Source organism: Micromys minutus, assembly GCF_963924665.1.
Source record: "Micromys minutus genome assembly, chromosome: 7".
NCBI lineage: Eukaryota > Metazoa > Chordata > Mammalia > Rodentia > Muridae > Micromys > Micromys minutus.
The window spans coordinates 44963556-44984065 of NC_137976.1; the positions used below are offsets into that span (position 1 = coordinate 44963556).

General features: G+C 38.3%; 1 protein-coding gene across 1 annotated transcript in view; it reads right to left on the minus strand.

Annotated features, from left to right (window-relative positions):
- MYH15 (myosin heavy chain 15) overlaps positions 1–20510 on the minus strand; it is a gene marked incomplete at both ends in the record, with an annotated part of 153367 nt that overhangs the window by 68500 nt on the left and 64357 nt on the right. Inside the window, 3 exons of the mRNA XM_080919488.1 lie at positions 3064–3200; positions 5483–5606; positions 6446–6563. Of these exons, the coding sequence (XP_080775614.1) occupies positions 3064–3200; positions 5483–5606; positions 6446–6563 (379 nt within the window). The remainder of the gene's footprint in view (positions 1–3063; positions 3201–5482; positions 5607–6445; positions 6564–20510) is intronic.

Genomic DNA, 20510 nt, shown 5'->3' on the forward strand with positions numbered 1-20510 from the left:
ATATAATACAAACAAATAATTCATATTACAAATTATTTACTTAATAAATAATTCATATTTTCATTTGAAATATAATTTGTTGACACATTAAGAATTATGAACTTCACCAAAAACTATTAAATTCATATTATTTTCAAGTATGAAGCAGAGACCAAAGGAAAGGTCATCAAGAGACTGCCCCACCTGGGTATCAACTTCATAGTCGACCACCAAACCCAGACAATAATGTGGATGCCAAGAAGTGCTAACAGGAGCTTGATATAGCCATCTCCTGAGAGGCTCTGCCAGAGCCTGAGAAATGCATAGTAGAGTCAGATACTCTCAACCAACCACTGAACTGAAAACTGGGACCCCAATGGAGGATTAAAGAAAGGGATTTTCAACTTCATAGGAAGAGCATCAATATCAACCAACCAGACAACCCTGGGGAGACACTCCCATACAAACAGGGGGAGGAAAGATGGAATAGAAAAGTTCCAGAGTGGAAACCAGGAAAGGGATTAACATTTGAAATGTAAGTAAAGAAAATATTCAATGAAAATTAAAATAAATAAAGGCAAAGCTTCTAAGGGTCAATAATTGAAATATGGAATTAGAAAAATATTCTCTATGGAAAAAGAAAAAATTATCTAATTCATTTACAGGTAGAATGATATTTGTCTAAAACTATCTAGCACAATATAAATTAAGTAAAATTATAGGCCAGTCAATTTATTTTTAAAAATTCATTGTAACCTTATTACAAAATGTATCAGTGTGAGGCAAAATAGGTTAAGTGTCTTAAAGGTCTATCAAAATTTAACAGATTTATAGGTTAATTTAGAAAGACAAAGTGTTAACAGGTACAGATAAAATTTTAATTCGTTCTTGAATATTTTTTTAAAAAGTACTACAACAAGAAAATGGAAGAAATAGCAATAATCTATAAAAATACATAAAAATATTAATATCATTCTAATATCAGAAATATATCAAAATCTAAAGTACCGTGTGTGTGTGTGTGTGTGTGTGTGTGTGTGTGTGTGTGTGTGTGTAAGCAGCAAGGGAAATCTTATGGACCACCTTACAAAGTCAAAATTGGGGGCAACCTGAAACCCAGAGAGCAGCTATCCATTCCTGTGCTTTGCCACTAACTAATCAGAGAATAGGACATTGTGAGTTATGTCATCCTCAAAAAAATCTTACATATAAGAATGGGGGAACATTACAACATCACTAGGAAACTGCAACATACTGGAATGACGTATGACATGAAAAGCACAGAATTAATCTGTGTGATTTAAGGAGTACATGGTGGTATAGTAAAGCCATGGGCTACTTTATGGCAATTAAAATTAATGATCTTGATTTTATGAGCCCTGCATTCATCAACACATATATGCTTCAAAGGGAGCTTTGAAGCATAAATGAAAAACATCATAAGGAATATTATTTACATGAAGTAAGCATGTAAAACCCTCCAGATGGTTAAGAGGGTCTGTGTAGCACATAGGACCACACAGAGAAATCCTGTCTTGAGAAAAAGAAACGAAACTACAGTTTTACAAGAATTATATATTTATACATGTGACAGAAAATAATAAAGAGTTTAGGATCTGGGGAAAAATAGATTTGCATCAAGGGTGAAAATATTCAAGGGATTCAATGGTATCAGTTAATAATTTTTAAGTTCTCTGCAATTATATTAAAAAGTTAGGAATTAATATTCCTTGGTGAGGTGCCATGAGAATGCACTATATTATCCATATTTATGAATCATATAATCCAATATAATTTTTGATAAATCACTTAGAAACAACGGGTTTTAATGGCCTCATTTTATAAATAAATGACATATGAAGGAATTGAAAAATTTATATGAGTATATACAACTGGGACCAGTTGTGGTAGTACACATTAGCAGTCCCAGAATTGTTAAGAGGCTCAGCGATAGATCACCAGGATTTCAAGCTCAGTTTGATATACACAGTGAGGTCTAGGCTAGGCAACACTGACATAATACTCTCTCTCAAATAACAACAAAGCTAAATCAACACAACACAGAAGACATGGTTCTTGCAGCTAAACTCCCATGCTACACTGATAAGCGAGTTACAAAAGATATTCAGGAGTTTTATGGTCTTGATTATCTTTGGATAAAAAGAATTAAAATGTAAAAATCAAACAACTTATACCAAGCCTTGTGGTCTTCCCTCCAGAAATACTTATGGGAAAATGAACCATAAGTGTGAAGCGCTGAGTATGTAACATCTGTATAGTTAGGAGAATGATTATTTAAAGAATGCAAGTAGGGTCTTTCTCTCTCTCTCTCTCTCTCTCTCTCTCTCTCTCTCTCTCTCTCTCTCTCTCTCTCTCTCTCTCTCTCTCTCCCTCCCTTCCTCCCTCCCTCCCACCCTCTCTCCCTCTCTCCCTCCCTCCCTCCCTCCCTCCCTCTCTTTCTCTCTCTCTCTCTCTCTCTCTCTCCCCCTGAACACTCCCCTTCTCTCTCAAGTTGTTGGTCTCTGCTTTTACATATATAAATTTATGTATATATTACATATATACATGAATATACAAACATAGCCTGTTGAGTCCATTTGTATACATTTGATTTTAGAGCTGACTGCTCTGTATTGGATATCCATTTAGGGGTTTATCCTTGGGAAAGGCTAATAATTCCCCTGTCTCTTCAATTTTTAGTTGCCTATAGGTCGTTAGGATAGTATCGCCAGGAGATTTTTCTCCTTCCATATCAACATGTCTTTCAAATTTACCATTGTTCAGTCTTGTTTGGGTGTGTGCCAGTCTTTTCAGGTGTGCTACTGGTAAAACTGAATCACACTCACCTTCCAAGGAATCCTAAATCTTAACCATCCCTCCCAAAGTGAATCTAGGAAGAAACAGAAGTAATATCTGGATCATTGGGAAGACAGAAAGGAGCTTTATACTGTCTTTTTGTATAGAGATTTTCAAGACTCAGACTCAGCAGCCTAGGCTCTGCACCACAGTTTATTTCAGGGCACTGAAATAAAGTTGAGGTATGAATTGTACTAGTAGTGTGAGAAGAACAGAGAGGGTTAATACCTTTCTTCTAGAATCTTCTGGAATGTTATGCGCATCAGCTTTCCTCGTGCTCTGGCTTGGAACAAAGTGAAGACTTTAGATATTTTTTCATCTCTTCTCTCTTCTAGCTGGTCAAGAATGTGAGATTTAAAAAACACCTAAAAGAAGTCAATCAGACACAATTTCACTCAGTATTTTGAAAGACGCCATAAACAACTGAAGTAGTCTGTGGGAGACCTATACCAACCCTATGTCTTTGTACATGTTTATTCATTGTATAAATGAATTTCATTTTTTAGCTCTAAAAGTTATAAAGGACATTGTATATTTGACACATTTTAAAGAATACAATCTAACTTTTAAAATGGGCTCGGGCACACAGCACTCCAAAGGATGTGGCAGAGTCCACAGCTATCTCTGTGAGGAACAGAGCAAAAAACATTCCTGGGATGGTGACTTGTAAACAGCTGTGTTGACTACTTGTTTGCTCTTTTAAATATAAAATGATTTTAGTATGCTGGCAGTGGCTTTTAAATATATTTTAACTGAAATAAAATCAGATGCCTTTTTCCATCCCTTTTTCTTCTAGCTATTCTCCTCTGAATCTTTCCCAAGTTTCTCCTCCAAGCTGATAGCACATTTTAGTCTTGGTTCTCTCCCCCTCCCCTCTCTCCCTGTGTGTGCACCCATTTATGTATACATATATTCACACACACACACACACACACACACACACACACACACACACACAGACACACACACACATTCTACTATGTATACTATTCTTGTTTATGTGTATATTGCCAGTGGTTCTTTAGCTAAAAGTGTGACCTCATGAAATTATCCATTCTGTGTTGACATGCCCATTGATTTTACTATTTCCAGGAAATAGAACTCTAGTGTTCTTCGGCCGGTGAGTGGATAATGAAAATGTGATACATACCACAATGTAATAATATTCTGCTATAAAAAAAAATGATATTTGTAGAAAAATTGGTGGACCTAATAAAGATTATTTTCAGTGAGGTAACCCCAATCCAGAAAGACAAAAGTTGCATGCTCTCTCGCATCTGCTGTTTTTAGCTCCATATCCTCTAGTGTGAGTTTGCAGCATGGAGTACTCACAGAAACCAGGTAAGCATAAAGAAACATGGTGCTAGGTGGGAGAGGAATATAAGCATACCAGAAGTGATTTGCAAACCATCCATATAGTTGTTGCACCATAGTTTACTGAACAATGAACTAGAAGCTGCTTTTGTCCTACACATGAGAGACTTGGTATTTCCTGAGAATAATCAGTATAAACAAAGGTGAGATGAATAGCTACCTAAGACACAAATTTCATAGAAGAAATCATGTGGCCCTTCTTAGAGGCATGATGAACAACTGTGAAAGTGAATCTTTGCTTAAAATATGTCGCCTTTTGTCATTACTTCCCTCTCTTGCATTTGCACATCCATGAAGAAACCCTCCTGAATGTTGGTCACTTAGGATTCTTATTAGCTCATGTGAGCTTTAGCCCTGATGAGTGGCATATTGAAAAAATAATGAGCTATAAAGAAGAAACCACAGATGATAAACAGGATCCCTAGGTACTTAGAATATAGGTAACATTCAAAACAGCAAGTAATATTCATAAAACTATAGTGCAGGAATAGGTGTGGGTTACACATACTTATAATCCTAGCAACTTAGGAAGCAGAGTCAGAAGAAAGATGTAGCAAGCTCAGGGAGGATGGATAGTCAGAAAGTAGACAGATGGACAATTCTTCAACCTGTTCACTCCCATTCTCCTTCAAAAAATTAGTCTTACATGAATGTCATTAAGAACAACATGGTATTGACTACCATATAAGATCAAGCCTATTATGCAAAAATAAAGTGAGTTTCTTGGTCAAAGTAGAATTTTTCATGATCATGTTTTAAATTTGGTTTGGTTTATAATTGATTTTTTAATTATGAAATACTCAAGTAATACAATTTTCCAGTTCAGCACACTACATAAGACATTTCACACAGGCAAGCATTATCTCTGAGAACCTGGTTTACACTCTCTTACTCTGTTTTCTAGCACAAAAAGGTCAATTCAGTATTTTTGATATGAGCACAATTTTGGCTAGACAATTATTTATACGAATTCATATACAATACAGAGTGTGTCTCAACTATAGTGTGCTTGCCTAGAACGTTCAAGGACCTAGATTTAACCCTCAAGGCTGAAATAAATAATGTAAATGAAATCTTGACTTGTTTAAGCAAACATAGATTTTCTTTCTGTAATAGAATTGAAGTTTCCACTGTGAATTTGCCACTATCTTTATTATTCCTCTTCACAAGAGCTAAGGAACATATTTAATAATTAAGTATTTACTTATATTTTTAAGCACACACTCTTTCTTCCTACTTCCCTCCAAATGCATTCTTGAACATTCTGGGTTACCTTGGTAACTCCACACTGGTATTGGGAATGGTCTATCTCCAACAAGTCAAGTACTTCTTCAGTTGCTTTTCTGCTGTTCACAAACTTGCTCTTTGAAAAGATCCTTGGGTTTAGAATGCAGTACCTAGTTTGAGATGGAACCAGAAGATCATATGACTCAGAGTAATCTAAAACAAGTGAGAAAAAGCTACTACAAATAATTATTTTACCTTTCTGTACTCTCAACTATAACAAGACTTCTGGTCACAATTAATGAGGATGCTATCAGTGATCTGTCCAATGGGTCAGTTTATATTTTCTACAGTGTTGTGATGATCAACTTAATTTGACTGGGTGAGTGGGGATGTATAAGAGAGGAAATGGGAAAAGTGTAAGGATCTTTATTGCATGGACAGGAAAACTGAAAGGTTGAGTTGACTTTTGTAAAAGCTTTTCACTCTAATGATGAGTTATAGGCACATATCTTTTGGTTTCCAGAAAGATGCTCTTCTTGCTCTATAATATTTTGCTCAAATTTCCTTGATAAAGTTGGTGGTTTTCACTTTTCAAATTCAGGACATAAAAAGAAATGATGCTCCCCTGCCTGCTCCCACCTACATATGGCTGGCATCCTTCTTTTCACAGCTGCTAAGAAAAAGCACCAGCTTGATTGAGGGGCAACTACTCTAAGTATGCACACTTTCAAGATGCACTTCAGACTACCCATTTTCCTTTAATAGATATTTCCTCTATATATGGGTCTAATATTCACTAACAGAGATTTAAAGGCAACACATCTATATTGATATTAAAATTAAGAACAAACAATATGGAACTATGTCAGCATATATCTATCACCACAAAAACACACAAGATTGCAGAGTAGAGTGCACCAAGCAAATAAACAATGTACGCATAAACACCCCATCCAGAAGAAACAGAACAAACTGCTTTAGAATTTTTGGACCGCAAATGTATGTCTACCTTTGCTTAAAGTCATCATATAGCATCCGCTTTGGAAAAGCTTCACAGCATACTCTAATCCCTTCTAAAATACCGTTACAGCGCAGCTGCTGGAGAACCAGGAAAGGATCCAGTACACCTGAAAGAGACGAATACACTGACTCCACATTTCAAACATCTAGCATACCAGATATTACCTTCATCACTACATCTCAGGTTTTAAAAAGTTTGAATTGGGTGCACTGTACGTGAGTGTTCACAGGACTTCACTAACTCCCATCCCATTGACACTGACAATACTCATTGTACTAGGAAAGATTCTGCTGATATGATTTACCCACGGTGTTTTTCTAATGTACAACATGCTGGTATAAAAGACATTGTTGACAATTTTTAAATGAACATATAAAGAGCAAATATTTTGCAATTTGTAAATGGGTGATGTCATAGATTTTTGCTATGCATTTTATGATGAAAAGCAGCCAGAGAATGTGACTAGAGCACAAAAGTGAGCTGCCATTTACAGTAGGAGGAGAGCAGGGCTATAGGCAAGATGGGTAAAATGAAAGGGGAAGGTCAACCAACCACAAAATTCTGTTTGCATTTATGCCTAGAATGAATTTGGCCATATTTGGTCTTCCTTTCCCCCTTATTATGTTGCCGGTGACTGCACTGATTCTATAGTATGAGCATCCTTCTATTACTACTTCCACAGCTGTCATCTGGAATGTCTGATAAGAGCCTTTGAAAAGCCTTCCACGGAGCTAGTGTATCTGACCTTCATCAAGTACTCTGAACAAAGCCAAGGACCATTGCTTGCACAAAAAGCCTGCCATGTCTCTGTATCTTGGAGCACAGATGTAAACTAATCATATGTCAGTCCTCTGATCCTCTTATGGTAAGGACTGCATCTCCTATAACAGAGCAGAGGTGTTGCAATATCCTTTTCAACCTGATTACCAATTTGTTGCATTTTCCTCTTCAACCCAAATAAACCCCATTCAATGAAAACACAACTCAGTAATTAGGAAAACCAACTGCGGTCTACTTTGGGCAGATTTACCACTACACTCTGTAATACCCTCCTAAGAAATTCTTCTCATTTGCCATGAACTGTCCTCCTGTTCTTAATCTGTCCTCTCCTCCTTCTCCCCTCACTCCTCCTCTTCCCCTCTCTTCCTGGCCCCTCCTGTTCTATTTCCTATCCTTTTTCCCATCTTCTCTCCCTGTCCATCATGTATTGCCTTAACATAAACCTACACAGGGGTGGTTAGGAGTTAAGACCAACCCACTTTTCCTCTTTATTACTTATGAAGGAATGGTTTATAGCATAAAGCTTTTGCTGAAAACTTGATGAAATTCTCATTGATTTAATAGAAGTCATCTAATAAGTAGCAGAATTGCTCCAAAATTCAAAGGCAGAGGATTGGATTCTTCGGTAGACTAAATCAGAACCCTTGGATGCATTCAGAAGCCCAGCTGAAGTCTAGGAATGTGACTCAAATATGGCATCTTAGTATATGTGGAAGCCTTGTATTATTCTAGTCCTAATATCATGCATACACACAGACACACACACACACACACACACACACACACACACACATGCACATACACACACAAATCCCAACAAAAACAGAAACAACTTATAAGAAATAATGAAAATGATCCAAGGTTACAGGCCTGCTGAGACTGAACTGCAAGAAACCAGGGTGCAGAGGGCTAGGCCTGGCATAAGGAAACCTCAGCCCCCACCATTGGTTCAGGGGAGCAGAAACTCTGAAATAGGGATTTGGTTTCCACCTGGAAGGCCCTAGCATGAGCACAAAACACTCAAGCCATTTGGCACAGGGAACAGCAGAGATCCAGGGACACAGGCCTGGCAAGACTGTGCTATGAGTAGCCAGGGCACAGAGAGGGCTAGGCCTGGCACACAGAAAGCACAACCCCCTGACTGGTTCAGAAGAGCAGGAATTCTGCCTTAGAGACATAGGTCCACCTAGAAGTCCATTGTGTGTAGAACAAACTCTCAAGCCATTTGCCACCTAAAAAAACAGAGATCCAGGGACACAAGCCAAGTACATAGGAGAGACAGAAACCAATTACTGACAACAAGACCACATATAAACACAGACAACAAGATGGCAAGAGGAAAGCAAAAGAACTTACCCAATGGAAAACAAGACAACCTGGCAACATCAGAACCCAGCTCTCCCATCACAGCAAACAGATAAATGCCAAATACTCCAGAAAAAGAAGACTCAGATCTGAAGTCATACCTCAAGATGATAATGGAGATCTTTGAGAAGAGTGTGAATAACTCACTTAAACAAAAACCAGGAGAAAGGCATAAAGAAATAGAAGCTTTTAAAGAGGAAACTGAAAAACACTCAAAGAAATCTAAAAGCTAGAGGAAAATAGAGTCAAAGAGATGAAGGAATTGAAAAAGAAATTTAAAGTGGAAATGGAAACAATAAAGAAAACAATAAAGTGAAAACCCTAAAGGTAGAAGACCTAAAAAAGAAATCAGAAGTCACAGATGCCAGGATCTCCAACAGACTACAAGAGATGGAAGAGAGAATCTATGGAGCTAAAATCAACATGGAAAACATAAACAAAACAGTCAGAGAAGATGCAAAAGCCAAAAATCTCCTAACCTAAAATGTCCAGGAGATCCAGGACACAAGAAGAAGACCAAACCTAAGAATAATAGAAATAGAAGAGGGCAAAGAACATCAACTAAGAGGCACAGTAAATATCTTCAACAAAATCATAGAAGAAAACTTCTATACCCTTAAGAATGGGATGACCATGAGCATATAAGAAGCCTACAGAACTCCAAATAGAGTGGACCAGAAAAGAAATTCCTCCCCACACATAAAAGTAAAAACACCAAGTGCCCAAAGCAAAGAAAGAATACTAAAATCAGTAACGGAAAAATATAACATATAAAGACAGACCAAGAGTTCCCAAAGGTTTAAAGACTGGTGAGAAGGAGATCTGGGCAGCCAGGGAGCAGAGAGATCTCTGCTAAGTGCGAACAGAAAGCATGCCCCTGCCCTGTCTGAACCAGGGACCAGGAACCCAGCACTGGGACCTCTGTTCCCACCTGGCAGCTTTGGGGCACAGAACAAGGCTCGGACCATCCACCACCTGGACCAGTGGAGATCCAGGGATACAGACCAGATACAAGGGAAAGGCAAGAACATATCAAAGACAATAAGATGGCAAGAGGAAAGCGAAAGAGTATATCCCAAGGAAACCAAGACAACCTGGCAACACCAGTACCCAGCTCTCCAATAACAGAAAACATCGAAATTCCAAACACTCCAGAAAAAGAAGACACAGACCTAAAATGATACCTCAAGATGCTGATAGAGAGCCTAAAAAAAGAACGGGAGGAAAAGCAAAAAGAATCAGAAGCTTTTAAAGAGGAAACAAGAAAAACACTAAAAGAACTCAAAGAAATAGAGGAAAACAGAACCAAAGAGATGAAGGAATAGAAGAAGGAATTTAAAATGGAAATTGACACAATAAAGAAAACACTAAAAAAGATAACCCTAGAGGTAGAACACCTAAAAAAAAAAATCAGGAGTCACAGAAGCAAGCACTTCCAAAAGACTACAAGAGATGGAAGAGAGAATCACAGGGGCAAAAGAAAACATTGTAAAAATAGACAAAACAGCCAGAGAAGATGCAAAAAACAAAAAGCTCCTAACCAAAAATGTCCAGGAGATCCAAGACACAATGAGAAGAACAAATCTAAAGATAATAAGAATAGAAGAGGGAGAAGAATATCAACTAAGAGGCACAGTAAATATCTTCAACAAGTTGTAGAAGAAAACTTCCCTACCCTTAAGAATGAGATGACCACGAGCATAAAAGAAGCCTTCAGAACCCCAAATAGGTTGGACCAGAAAAGAAATTCCTCCCGAAACAAAATAGTCAACACACCAAGTGCCCAAAGCAAAGAAAGAATACTAAAAGCAGTAAGGGGAAAAGCTCAGGAAACAAATAAAGGCACACCAATCAGACTCACACCCGATTTCTCAACAGAGACTATGAAAGCTAGAAGAGCTTGGACAAACATCATGCAGACGCTAAGAGAGCACAAGTGCCAGCCCAAGCTGCTATACCCAGCAAAACTATCAATCACCATAGATGGAGAGATGAAGATATTTCAAGAAAAATCTAAATTGACACAATATCTGACCACAAACCCAGCACTACAACAAATTATAGGTGGAAAACCCAATACAATGAGGGGAACTACATCCTAGTAAAAACAAGAAACTCCTAAGCAAGAAAACAAAAAGAAGAAAAAGACACAGAAACAACTCAACCTACAAAAGCAGTAATAGCAGGAAACAGAAACCACAATTACTTGATATCTATTAACATAAATACACAACTCCCCAATAAAGAGAAATAGGCTATCAGACTGGATACATAAACAAAATCCAGCATTTCGCTGAATATAGGAAACTCATCTCAGAGACAAAGCCAGACACAATTTAAGAGTAAAAGAGTAGAGAAAAAATTCCAAGCAAACAGCCCCAAGAAGCAAGTTGGAGTAGCTATTCTAATATCGAATAAAGTAAATTTCCAACCAAAAGTTATCAAAAAAAAAATAAAGAAGGACACTTTTTACTCATTACCGGGAAAATCTGTCAGGAGGAACCCTCAATCCTTAACATATATGCTCCAAATAAAAAATCACCAACATTCATAAAAGAAACCCTACTGAAGCAATAAAAAAAAAATACATTTCACCCCACACAATAATAGTGGGAGACTTTAATACCGCACTCTCTCCAATGGACAGATCATGGAAACAGAAACAAGGACACCGTAAAACTGGTGTTTTATGAACCAACTGGAATTAATAGATATCTACAGAACATATCATACTAAAGTAAAAGAATACACCTTCTTCTCAGCACCCCATGGCACATTCTGGACAATGGACCACATAATTAGACACAGAACAAGCCTCAATCGATATAAGAAGATTGAAATACTCCAATGCATCCTCTCAGATCACCATGGTCTACGGCTGGTCTTTAACAACAACAAAGACTGCAAAAAGCCCACATCCACATAGAAACTAAACTATGCTCTGTTAAACGATAGCAGGATCAAAGAAGAAATAAAGAAAGAAATTAAGGATTTTCTAGAATTCAATGAAAACAAAAACACAACATACCCAAACCTATAGGATGCAATGAAAGCAGTACTGAGAGGAAACTCATAGACCTAAGTGCTTCCAAAAAGAAACTGGAGAGAGCATACATCAGCAACCTGACAGCACAGCTAAAAGCCCTAGAACAAAAGGAAGCAGATACACCCAAGAAGAGTAGACGGCAAGAAATAATCAAAATTAGGGCAGAAATAGACGTAATAGAAACAAAAAGAACCATTGAAAAAATCAACAAAACCAAGAGTTGGTTCTTTGAGAAAATCAAAAACATTGATAAACCCCTAGCCAGACTAACTAGAGGGCAAAGAGAGAGTATAAAAATTAACAAAATCAGAAAGGAAAGTAGAGACATAACAACTGAAATGAGGAAATTCAAGAAATCATCAGATCCTACTACAAAAACTTATACTCCACAAAATTGGAAAATCTGGAGGAAATGGACGAATTCCTAGACAGATACAAGATCCCAAAGTTAAACCAGGACCAAGTAAACCATCTAAATAACCCTACAACACCTAAAGAAATAGAAGACGTCATCAAAAGCCTCCCAACCAAAAAACGCCCAGGTCCAGACGGGTTCAGTGCAGAATTCTATCAGACATTTATTGCGGACATAACATGAATACTCTCCAAACTATTCCAGAAGATAGAATCAGATGGAATACTACCTAACTCATTTTTTGAGGCTACAATAACCCTAGTACCTAAACCACACAAAGATCCTACAATGAAAGAGAATTTCAGACCAATCTCACTTATAAACATTGATGCAAAAATACTCAACAAATTCCTTACAATCAGAATCCAGAAACACATCAAAATGATCATTCACCATGACCAAGTAGGCTTCATCCCTGGGATGCAGGGATGGTTTAATATAAGGAAATCCATCAATGAAATCCACCATAAAAACAAACTCAAAGAACAAAATCACATGGTCATCTCACTAGATGCTAACAAACCATTTGACAATATTCAATACCCCTTCATGTTAAAAGACCTGGAAAGAGCAGGAATCTAAGGTCCATAGCTAAACATAATAAAAGCAATATACAGAAAACCAACAGCCAACATCAAACTTAACGGTGGGAAACTTGAAGCAATCCCACTAAAATCAGGGACTCGACAAGGCTACCCTCTCTGCCCCTACCTATTCAACATGGTACTGGAAGTTCTGGCCGGAGCAATTAGACAGCAAAAGGAGATCATGGGGATACAAATCGGAAAGGAAGAGATAAAAACATCACTCTTTGCCGATGACATGATAGTGTACTTGAGTGACCCCACAAATTCCACCAGAGAACTCCTACACCTGATAAACAAGTTCAGCAAAGTTGCTGGGTACAAAATTTACTCAAACAAATCAGTAGCTTTCCTATATTCAAAGGACATACATGTGGAGAAAGAAATTAGAGAAAATATACCCTTCACAATTGTCACAAACAATATGAAATACCTTGGTGTGACTCTAACTAAGCAAGTGAAGGACCTGTATGACAAAACTTCAAACCTCTAAAGAAGGAAATCGAGGAAAATCTCAGAAAATGGAAATATCTCCCATGCTCATGGATTGGAAGAATCAACATTTTAAAAATGGCCATCCTACCAAAACCAATCTACAGGCAACTGGTGAGTGGGAGACCTAGGCTGTTGGGGAGCAGAGGGATCTCTGCGGAGTACACATGGAAAGGGCACCCCCTGCCCTGACCTGTCCTGTCCTCCCCGATCCAGTGACCGGGAACAGATCTTAGGAACTTCTGTTCTTACTCGGAGACGACTTCAGGACGCAGAGCGGAGCTTGAGCCAACTGCCAGCCGGAAAGGCGGCTCTTACAGGCTGAGCAACTGTAACCGGGAACAGATCTTAGGAACATCTGTTCCCACCCGGAGACGACTTCAGGACACAGAGCGGAGCCTGGCCCAACTGCCAGCCGAAAAGGCGGCTCGTACAGGCTGAGCAACTGGTGAGTGGGAGACCTAGGCTGCTGGGGAGCAGAGGGATCTCTGCGGAGTGCACACAGAAAGGGCACCCCCTGCCCTGACCTGCCCTGTCCTCCCCGATCCAGTGACCAGGAACAGATCTTAGGAACTTCTGTCCCCACCCAGAGACGACTTCAGGATGTAGAGCTGAGCCTGGCCTACCTGCAAGCCGGAAAGGCGGCTCGTAGAGGCTGAGCATCTGTGACCAGGAACTGAAATTAGGAACATCTGTTTCCACCCGGAAACGACTTCAGGATGCAGAGCGGAGACTGGCCCAGCTGCTACCCAGAACCTGGGCTGCCGGGGAGTAGAGAGATCTCTGCGGAGTGCACACAGAAAGTGTACCAGAGACACAGACCAGATACAAAGGAAAGGTAAGAACATATCACTGACAACAAAATGGCAAGAGGAAAGAGAAAGGGTATATCCCAAGGAAACCAAGACAATCTAGCAACACCAGAACCCAGCTCTCCGGTAGTAGCAAACATCGGAATTCCAAACACTCCAGAAAAAGAAGACACAGACCTGAAATCATGCCTCAAGACGCTGATAGAGTTACTTAAACAAGAAAGGGAGGAAAAGCAAAAAGATTCAGAAGCATTTAAAGAAGAAACAAGAAAAACACTCAAAGAACTCAAAGAACGAGAGGAAAACAGAACCAAAGAAATAAAGGAATGGAAGAGGGAAATTAAAGCAGAAATTGACACAATAAAGAAAACGCTAAAAGAGATAACCCTAGAGTCAGAACACCAAAAAAAGAAATCAGGAGTCACAGAAGCAAGCATTTCCAACAGATTACAAGAGATCAAGGAGAGAAACTCGGGGGCAGAAGACAACATTGCAAACATAGACAAAACAGCCAGAGAAGATGCAAAAAACAAAAAGCTCCTAACCCAAAATGTCCAGGAAATACAAGACACAATGAGAAGACCGAACCTAAGGATAATAGGAATAGAAGAGGGAGAAGAGTATCAACTAAGAGGCACAGTAAATATCTTCAACAAAATCATAGAAGAAAACTTCCCTACCCTCAAGAATGAGATGACCACGAGCATAAAAGAAGCCTTCAGAACTCCAAATAGGTTGGACCAGAAAAGAAATACCTCCCGACACATAATAGTAAAAACATCAAGTGCCCAAAGTAAAGAAAGAATACTAAAAGCAGTAAGGGAAAAAGGTCAGGTAACATATAAAGGCAGACCAATCCGACTCACACCCGATTTCTCAACAGAGACTATGAAAGCTAGAAGAGCCTGGACAGACATCATGCACTCCTTAAGAGAGCACAAGTGCCAGCCCAAGCTGCTATACCCAGCAAAACTATCAATCACCATTGATGGAGAGACAAAGATATTTCAAGACAAATCAAAATTCACACAAAATCTGACCACAAACCCAGCACTACAACGAATTATAGGTGGAAAACCCAATACAAGGAGGGAAAATACAGCCTAGTAAAAACAAGAAAACTCCTAAACAAGAAAACTAAAAGAAGAAAAAAACACAGACGCAACTAAACCCAAAAAAGCAAAAATGGCAAGAAACAGAAACAATTATTCCTTGATATCTATTAACATAAATGGTCTCAACTTCCCAATAAAGAGACATAGACTATCAGACTAGATACATAAACAAAATCCAGCCTTTTTCTGCATACAGGAAACTCATCTTAGAGACAAAGACAGACACTATCTGAGAGTAAAAGCGTGGGAAAAAAAACATCCAAGCAAACAGCTCCAAGAAGCAAGCTGGAGTGGCTATTCTAATATTGAATAAAGTAAATTTCCAACCAAGAGTTATTAAAAAAGATAAAGAAGGACACTTTTTACTCATTACCGGGGAAATCTGTCAGGAGGAACTCTCAATCCTTAACATATATGCTCCAAATAAAAAATCACCCACATTCATAAAAGAAACTCTACTAAAGCTCAAAAATACATTTCACCCCACACAATAATAGTGGGAGACTTTAATACCCCACTCTCACCAATGGACAGATCAGGGAAACAGAAACTGAACAAGGACACTGCAAAAGTAGCAGAGACTTTGAACCAACTAGAATTAATAGATATATACAGAACATACTATCCTAAAGTAAAAGAATACACCTTCTTCTCACCACCCCATGGCACCTTCTCGAAAATTGACCACATAATTGGACACAGAATGAGCCTTCATCGATATAAGAAGATTGAAATACTCCCATGCATCCTCTCAGATCACCATGGTCTACGGCTGGTCTTTAACAACAACAAAGACAACAAAAAGCCCACATACACGTGGAAACTAAACAACGCTCTGTTAAAGGATAGCAGGGTCAAAGAAGAAATAAAGAAAGAAATTAAGGACTTTCTGGAATTCAACGAAAATGATAACACAACATACCCAAACCAATGGGATGCAATGAAAGCAGAACTGAGAGGAAAACTCATAGCCTTAAGTGCTTCCAAAAAGAAACTGGAGAGAGCTCACATCAGCAACCTGACAGCACAGCTAAAAGCCCTAGAACCAAAGAAAGCAGATATACCCAAAAAGAGTAGATGGCAAGAAATAATCAAAATTAGGGCAGAAATAGACCAAATAGAAACAAAAAGAACCATTGAATAAATCAACAAAACCAAGAGTTTGTTCTTTGAGAAAATCAACAAGATTGATAAACCCCTAGCCAGACTAACTAAAGGGCAAAGAGAGAGTATCAGAATTAACAAAATCAGAAAGGAAAGTGGTGACATAACAACTGAAACTAAGGAAATTCAAGAAATCATCAGATCCTACTACAAAAACTTATACTCCACAAAATTGGAAAATCTGGAGGAAATGGACGAATTCTTAGACAGATACAAGGTCCCAAAGTTTAACCAGGACCAAGTAAACCATCTAAATAACCCTATAACACCTAAAGAAATAGAAGAAGTCATCAAAAGCCTCCCAACCAAAAAAAGCCCAGGTCCAGACGGGTTCAGTGCAGAATTTTATCAGACATTTATTGGGGATATAACACCAATATTCGCCAAACTATTCTAAAAGATAGAATCAGATGGAATATTACCCAACTCATTTTTTGAGGCTACAATAACCCTCGTACCTAAACCACACAAAGACCCTACAAAGAAAGAGAACTTGAGACAAATCTCACTTATGAACATTGATGCAAAAAATACTCCACAAAATCCTTGCTAACCGAATCCAAGCACACATCAAAACCATCATTCATCATGACCAAGTAGGCTTCATCCCTGGGATGTAGGGATGGTTTAACATAAGGAAATCCATCAATGTAATCCACCATATAAACAAACTTAAAGACCAAAATCACATGGTCATCTCACTAGACGCTGAGAAAGCATTCAACAAAATCCAACACCCATTCATGTTAAAAGTCCTGGAAAGAACAGAAATCCAAGGCCCATATTTAAACATAATAAAAGCAATATACAGAAAACCAACAGCCAACATCAAACTTAATGGCGAGAAACTTGAAGCAATCCTACTTAAATCACGGACTCGACAAGGCTGCCCACTCTCTTTCTACCTATTCAACATAGTACTGGAAGTCCTGGCTGGAGCAATTAGACAGCAAAAGGAGATCAAGGGGATAAATCGGAAAGGAAGAGATAAAAATATCACTCTTTGCTGATGACATGATAGTGTACTTGAGTGACCCCAAAAATTCCACCAGAGAACTCCTACAGCTGATAAACAAGTTCAGCAAAGTGGCTGGATACAAAATTAACTCTAACAAATCAGTAGCCTTCCTATACTCAAAGGACAAACATGTGGAGAAAGAAATTAGGGAAAAGGTACCCTTCACAATCGTTACAAAAACTATGAAATACCTTGGTGTGACTCTAACTAAGCAAGTGAAGGACATGTATGACAAGAACTTCAAACCTCTAAAGAAAGAAATTGAGGAGGATCTCAGAAAATGGAAAGATCTCCCATGCTCATGTATTGGAAAGATCAACATCTTAAAAATGGCCATCCTACCAAAAGCAATCTATAGATTCAATGCAATCCCCATCAAAATTCCAACCCAGTTCTTCATAGAATTGGAAAGATCAATGCGCAATTTCATGTGGAATAACAAAAGACCTAGAATAGCGAAATCCATCCTCAAACACAAAAAAACATCTGCAGGAATCACTATCCCTGACCTCAAGCTATATTACAAGGCAATTGTGCTGAAAACTGCATGGTACTGGTACAGAAATAGGCAGGTGGATCAATGGAATAGAATAGAAGATCCAGAAATAAGCCCTCATGTATATGGTCACCTGATTTTTGACAAAGGAGCAGTAAACATTCAATGGAAAAAGAACAGCCTATTCAACAAATGGTGCTGGTCCAACTGGCACTCAACATGCAAAAGAATGAAAATAGACCCGTTCTTATCTCCTTGTACATAGTTCAAGTGTAAGTGGATTAAAGATCTCCACATTAAACCAGATACACTGAAACTATTAGATGAGAAAGTAGGGAAAACCTTAGAACACATAGGCAAAAAAGAAAATTTCCTGAACAAAACACCAATGGCTCAAGCTCTAAGGTCAAAGATTAACAAATGGGACTTAATGAGATTGCAAAGTTTCTGTAAGGCTAAGGACATCGTCAAGAAAACAAAACGGCAACCAACAGAATGGGAAAAGATCTTTACCAACACCACATCAGATAGAGGCCTAATATCCAAGGTATACAAGGAACTCAAAAAGCTACACACCAGAGAATCAAATAACCCTATTAAAAAATGGGGTACAGAGCTAAACAAATCATTTTCAGTTGAGGAACACCGAATGGCCGAGAAACATCTGAGGAAGAGCTCGACATCCTTAGCCATCAGGGAAATGCAAATCAAAACAACCCTAAGATTCCACCCCACACCAGTCAGGTTGGCCAAGATCCAAAACTCAGATGACAGCAGATGCTGGCGAGGCTGCGGAGAAAGAGGAACACTTCTCCACAGTTGGTGGGGTTGCAAGCTAATACAACCACTCTGGAAATCTGTCTGGCGATACCTCAGAAAATTGGATATAGTACTACCTGAAGACCCAGCTATTCCACTTCTGGGCATATACCCGATAGACACTTTAATACATAACAAAGATATATGCACCACAATGTTCATAGTGGCTCTATTTATAATAGCTAGAAGCTGGAAGGATCCCAGATGTCCTTCAGAAGATGAATGGATACAAAAATTGTGGTACATATACACAATGGAATACTACTCAGCCACCAGAAACAATGACTTAACCAAATTCTTAAGAAAATGGCTGCATCTAGAGAAGATCATCCTGAGTGAGATAACCCAGTCACAAAAGAACAGACATAATATGCAGTCACTGATATTGGGATGCTAACCGCAGAGGCTTGCACTCCCCCAGAAACAACTCACAGACTGTATGAAGTCCAAGAAATAAAGAAAACAAAAAATATACATATATTGACAAAACAAGAAGACTTTGACTATTTCCATGTTGCGTTTTGTTTTACATGGACTTTACGCTTATTGTAACTAGTAGGTTTTCAATGTATACTGTCAAGCCTTTGAAAAAAATCAAGTACTGACTAAAAAATATATTCACAGGGTTTTATGTAAAATTTATTTTAATGTCTGAAAACAGTACTGACAAAAAAAGTATAATTTTAAGCCAACAATGTTTAAAATCTGTACATTTATCTTTGTTTTGCAAAATAAAGTCGTTAAAAAAATAAAAAATAAAAAATAAAAAGCAATCTACAGATTTATTGCAATCCCCATCAAAATTCCAACCCAGTTCTTCATGGAACTGGAAAAATCAATGTACAATTTCATCTGAAATAACAAAAGACTGAGAATAGTGAAATCTATCCTCAACAACAAGAAAACATCTGCGGGAATCACTATCCCTGACCTCAAGCTATATTACAAGGCAATTGTGATGAAAACTGCATGGTACTGGTACAGAAATAGGTACATGGATCAATGAAATAGAATAGAAGATCCAGAAATGAGCCCTCACATATATGGTCACCTGATTTTTCACAAAAGAGCCATAAACATTCAATGGAAAAAGGACAGCCTACTCAACAAATGGTGCTGGTCCAACTGGCACTCAGCATGCAAAAGAATGAAAATAAACCCTTTCTTATCTCCTTGTACAAAGCTCAAGTGTAAGTGGATCAAAGATCTCCACATTAAACCAGATACACTGAAACTATTAGATGAGAAAGTAGGGAAAACCTTAGAACTCATAGGCAAAAAAGAAAATTTCCTGAACGAAACACCAATAGCTCGTAGTCTAAGGTCAAATATCAACAAATGGGACTTAATGAGATTGCAAAGTTTCTGTAAGGCTAAGGACATTGTCAAGAAAACAAAATGGCAGCCAACAGAATGGGAAAAGATCTTTACCAACTCCACATCAGATAGAGGCCTAATATCCAAGGTATACAAAGAACTCAAAAAGCTAGACACCAGAGAATCAAACAACCGTATTAAAAATGGGGTACCAAGCTAAACAAAACGTTCTCAATTGAGGAATATCGACTTGTTGAGAAACATCTAAGGAATTGCTCAACATCCTTAGCCATCAGGGAAATGCAAATCAAAACAACCCTGAGATTCCACCTCACACAAGTCAGATTGGCCAAGATCCAAAACTCTGATGACAGCAGATGCTGGTGAGGTTGCGGAGAAAGAGGAACACTTCTCCACTGTTGGTGAGATTTTAACCTGATACAACCACTCTGGAAATCAGTCTGGTGATTCCTCAGAAAATTGGACATAGTACTACCTGAAGACCCAGCTATTCCACTTCTGGGCATATACCCCAGAGACACTTTAATATACAACAAAGACACATGCACCACAATGTTCATAGAAGCTCTATTTATATTAGCCAGAAGCTGGAAAGAACCCAGATGTCCT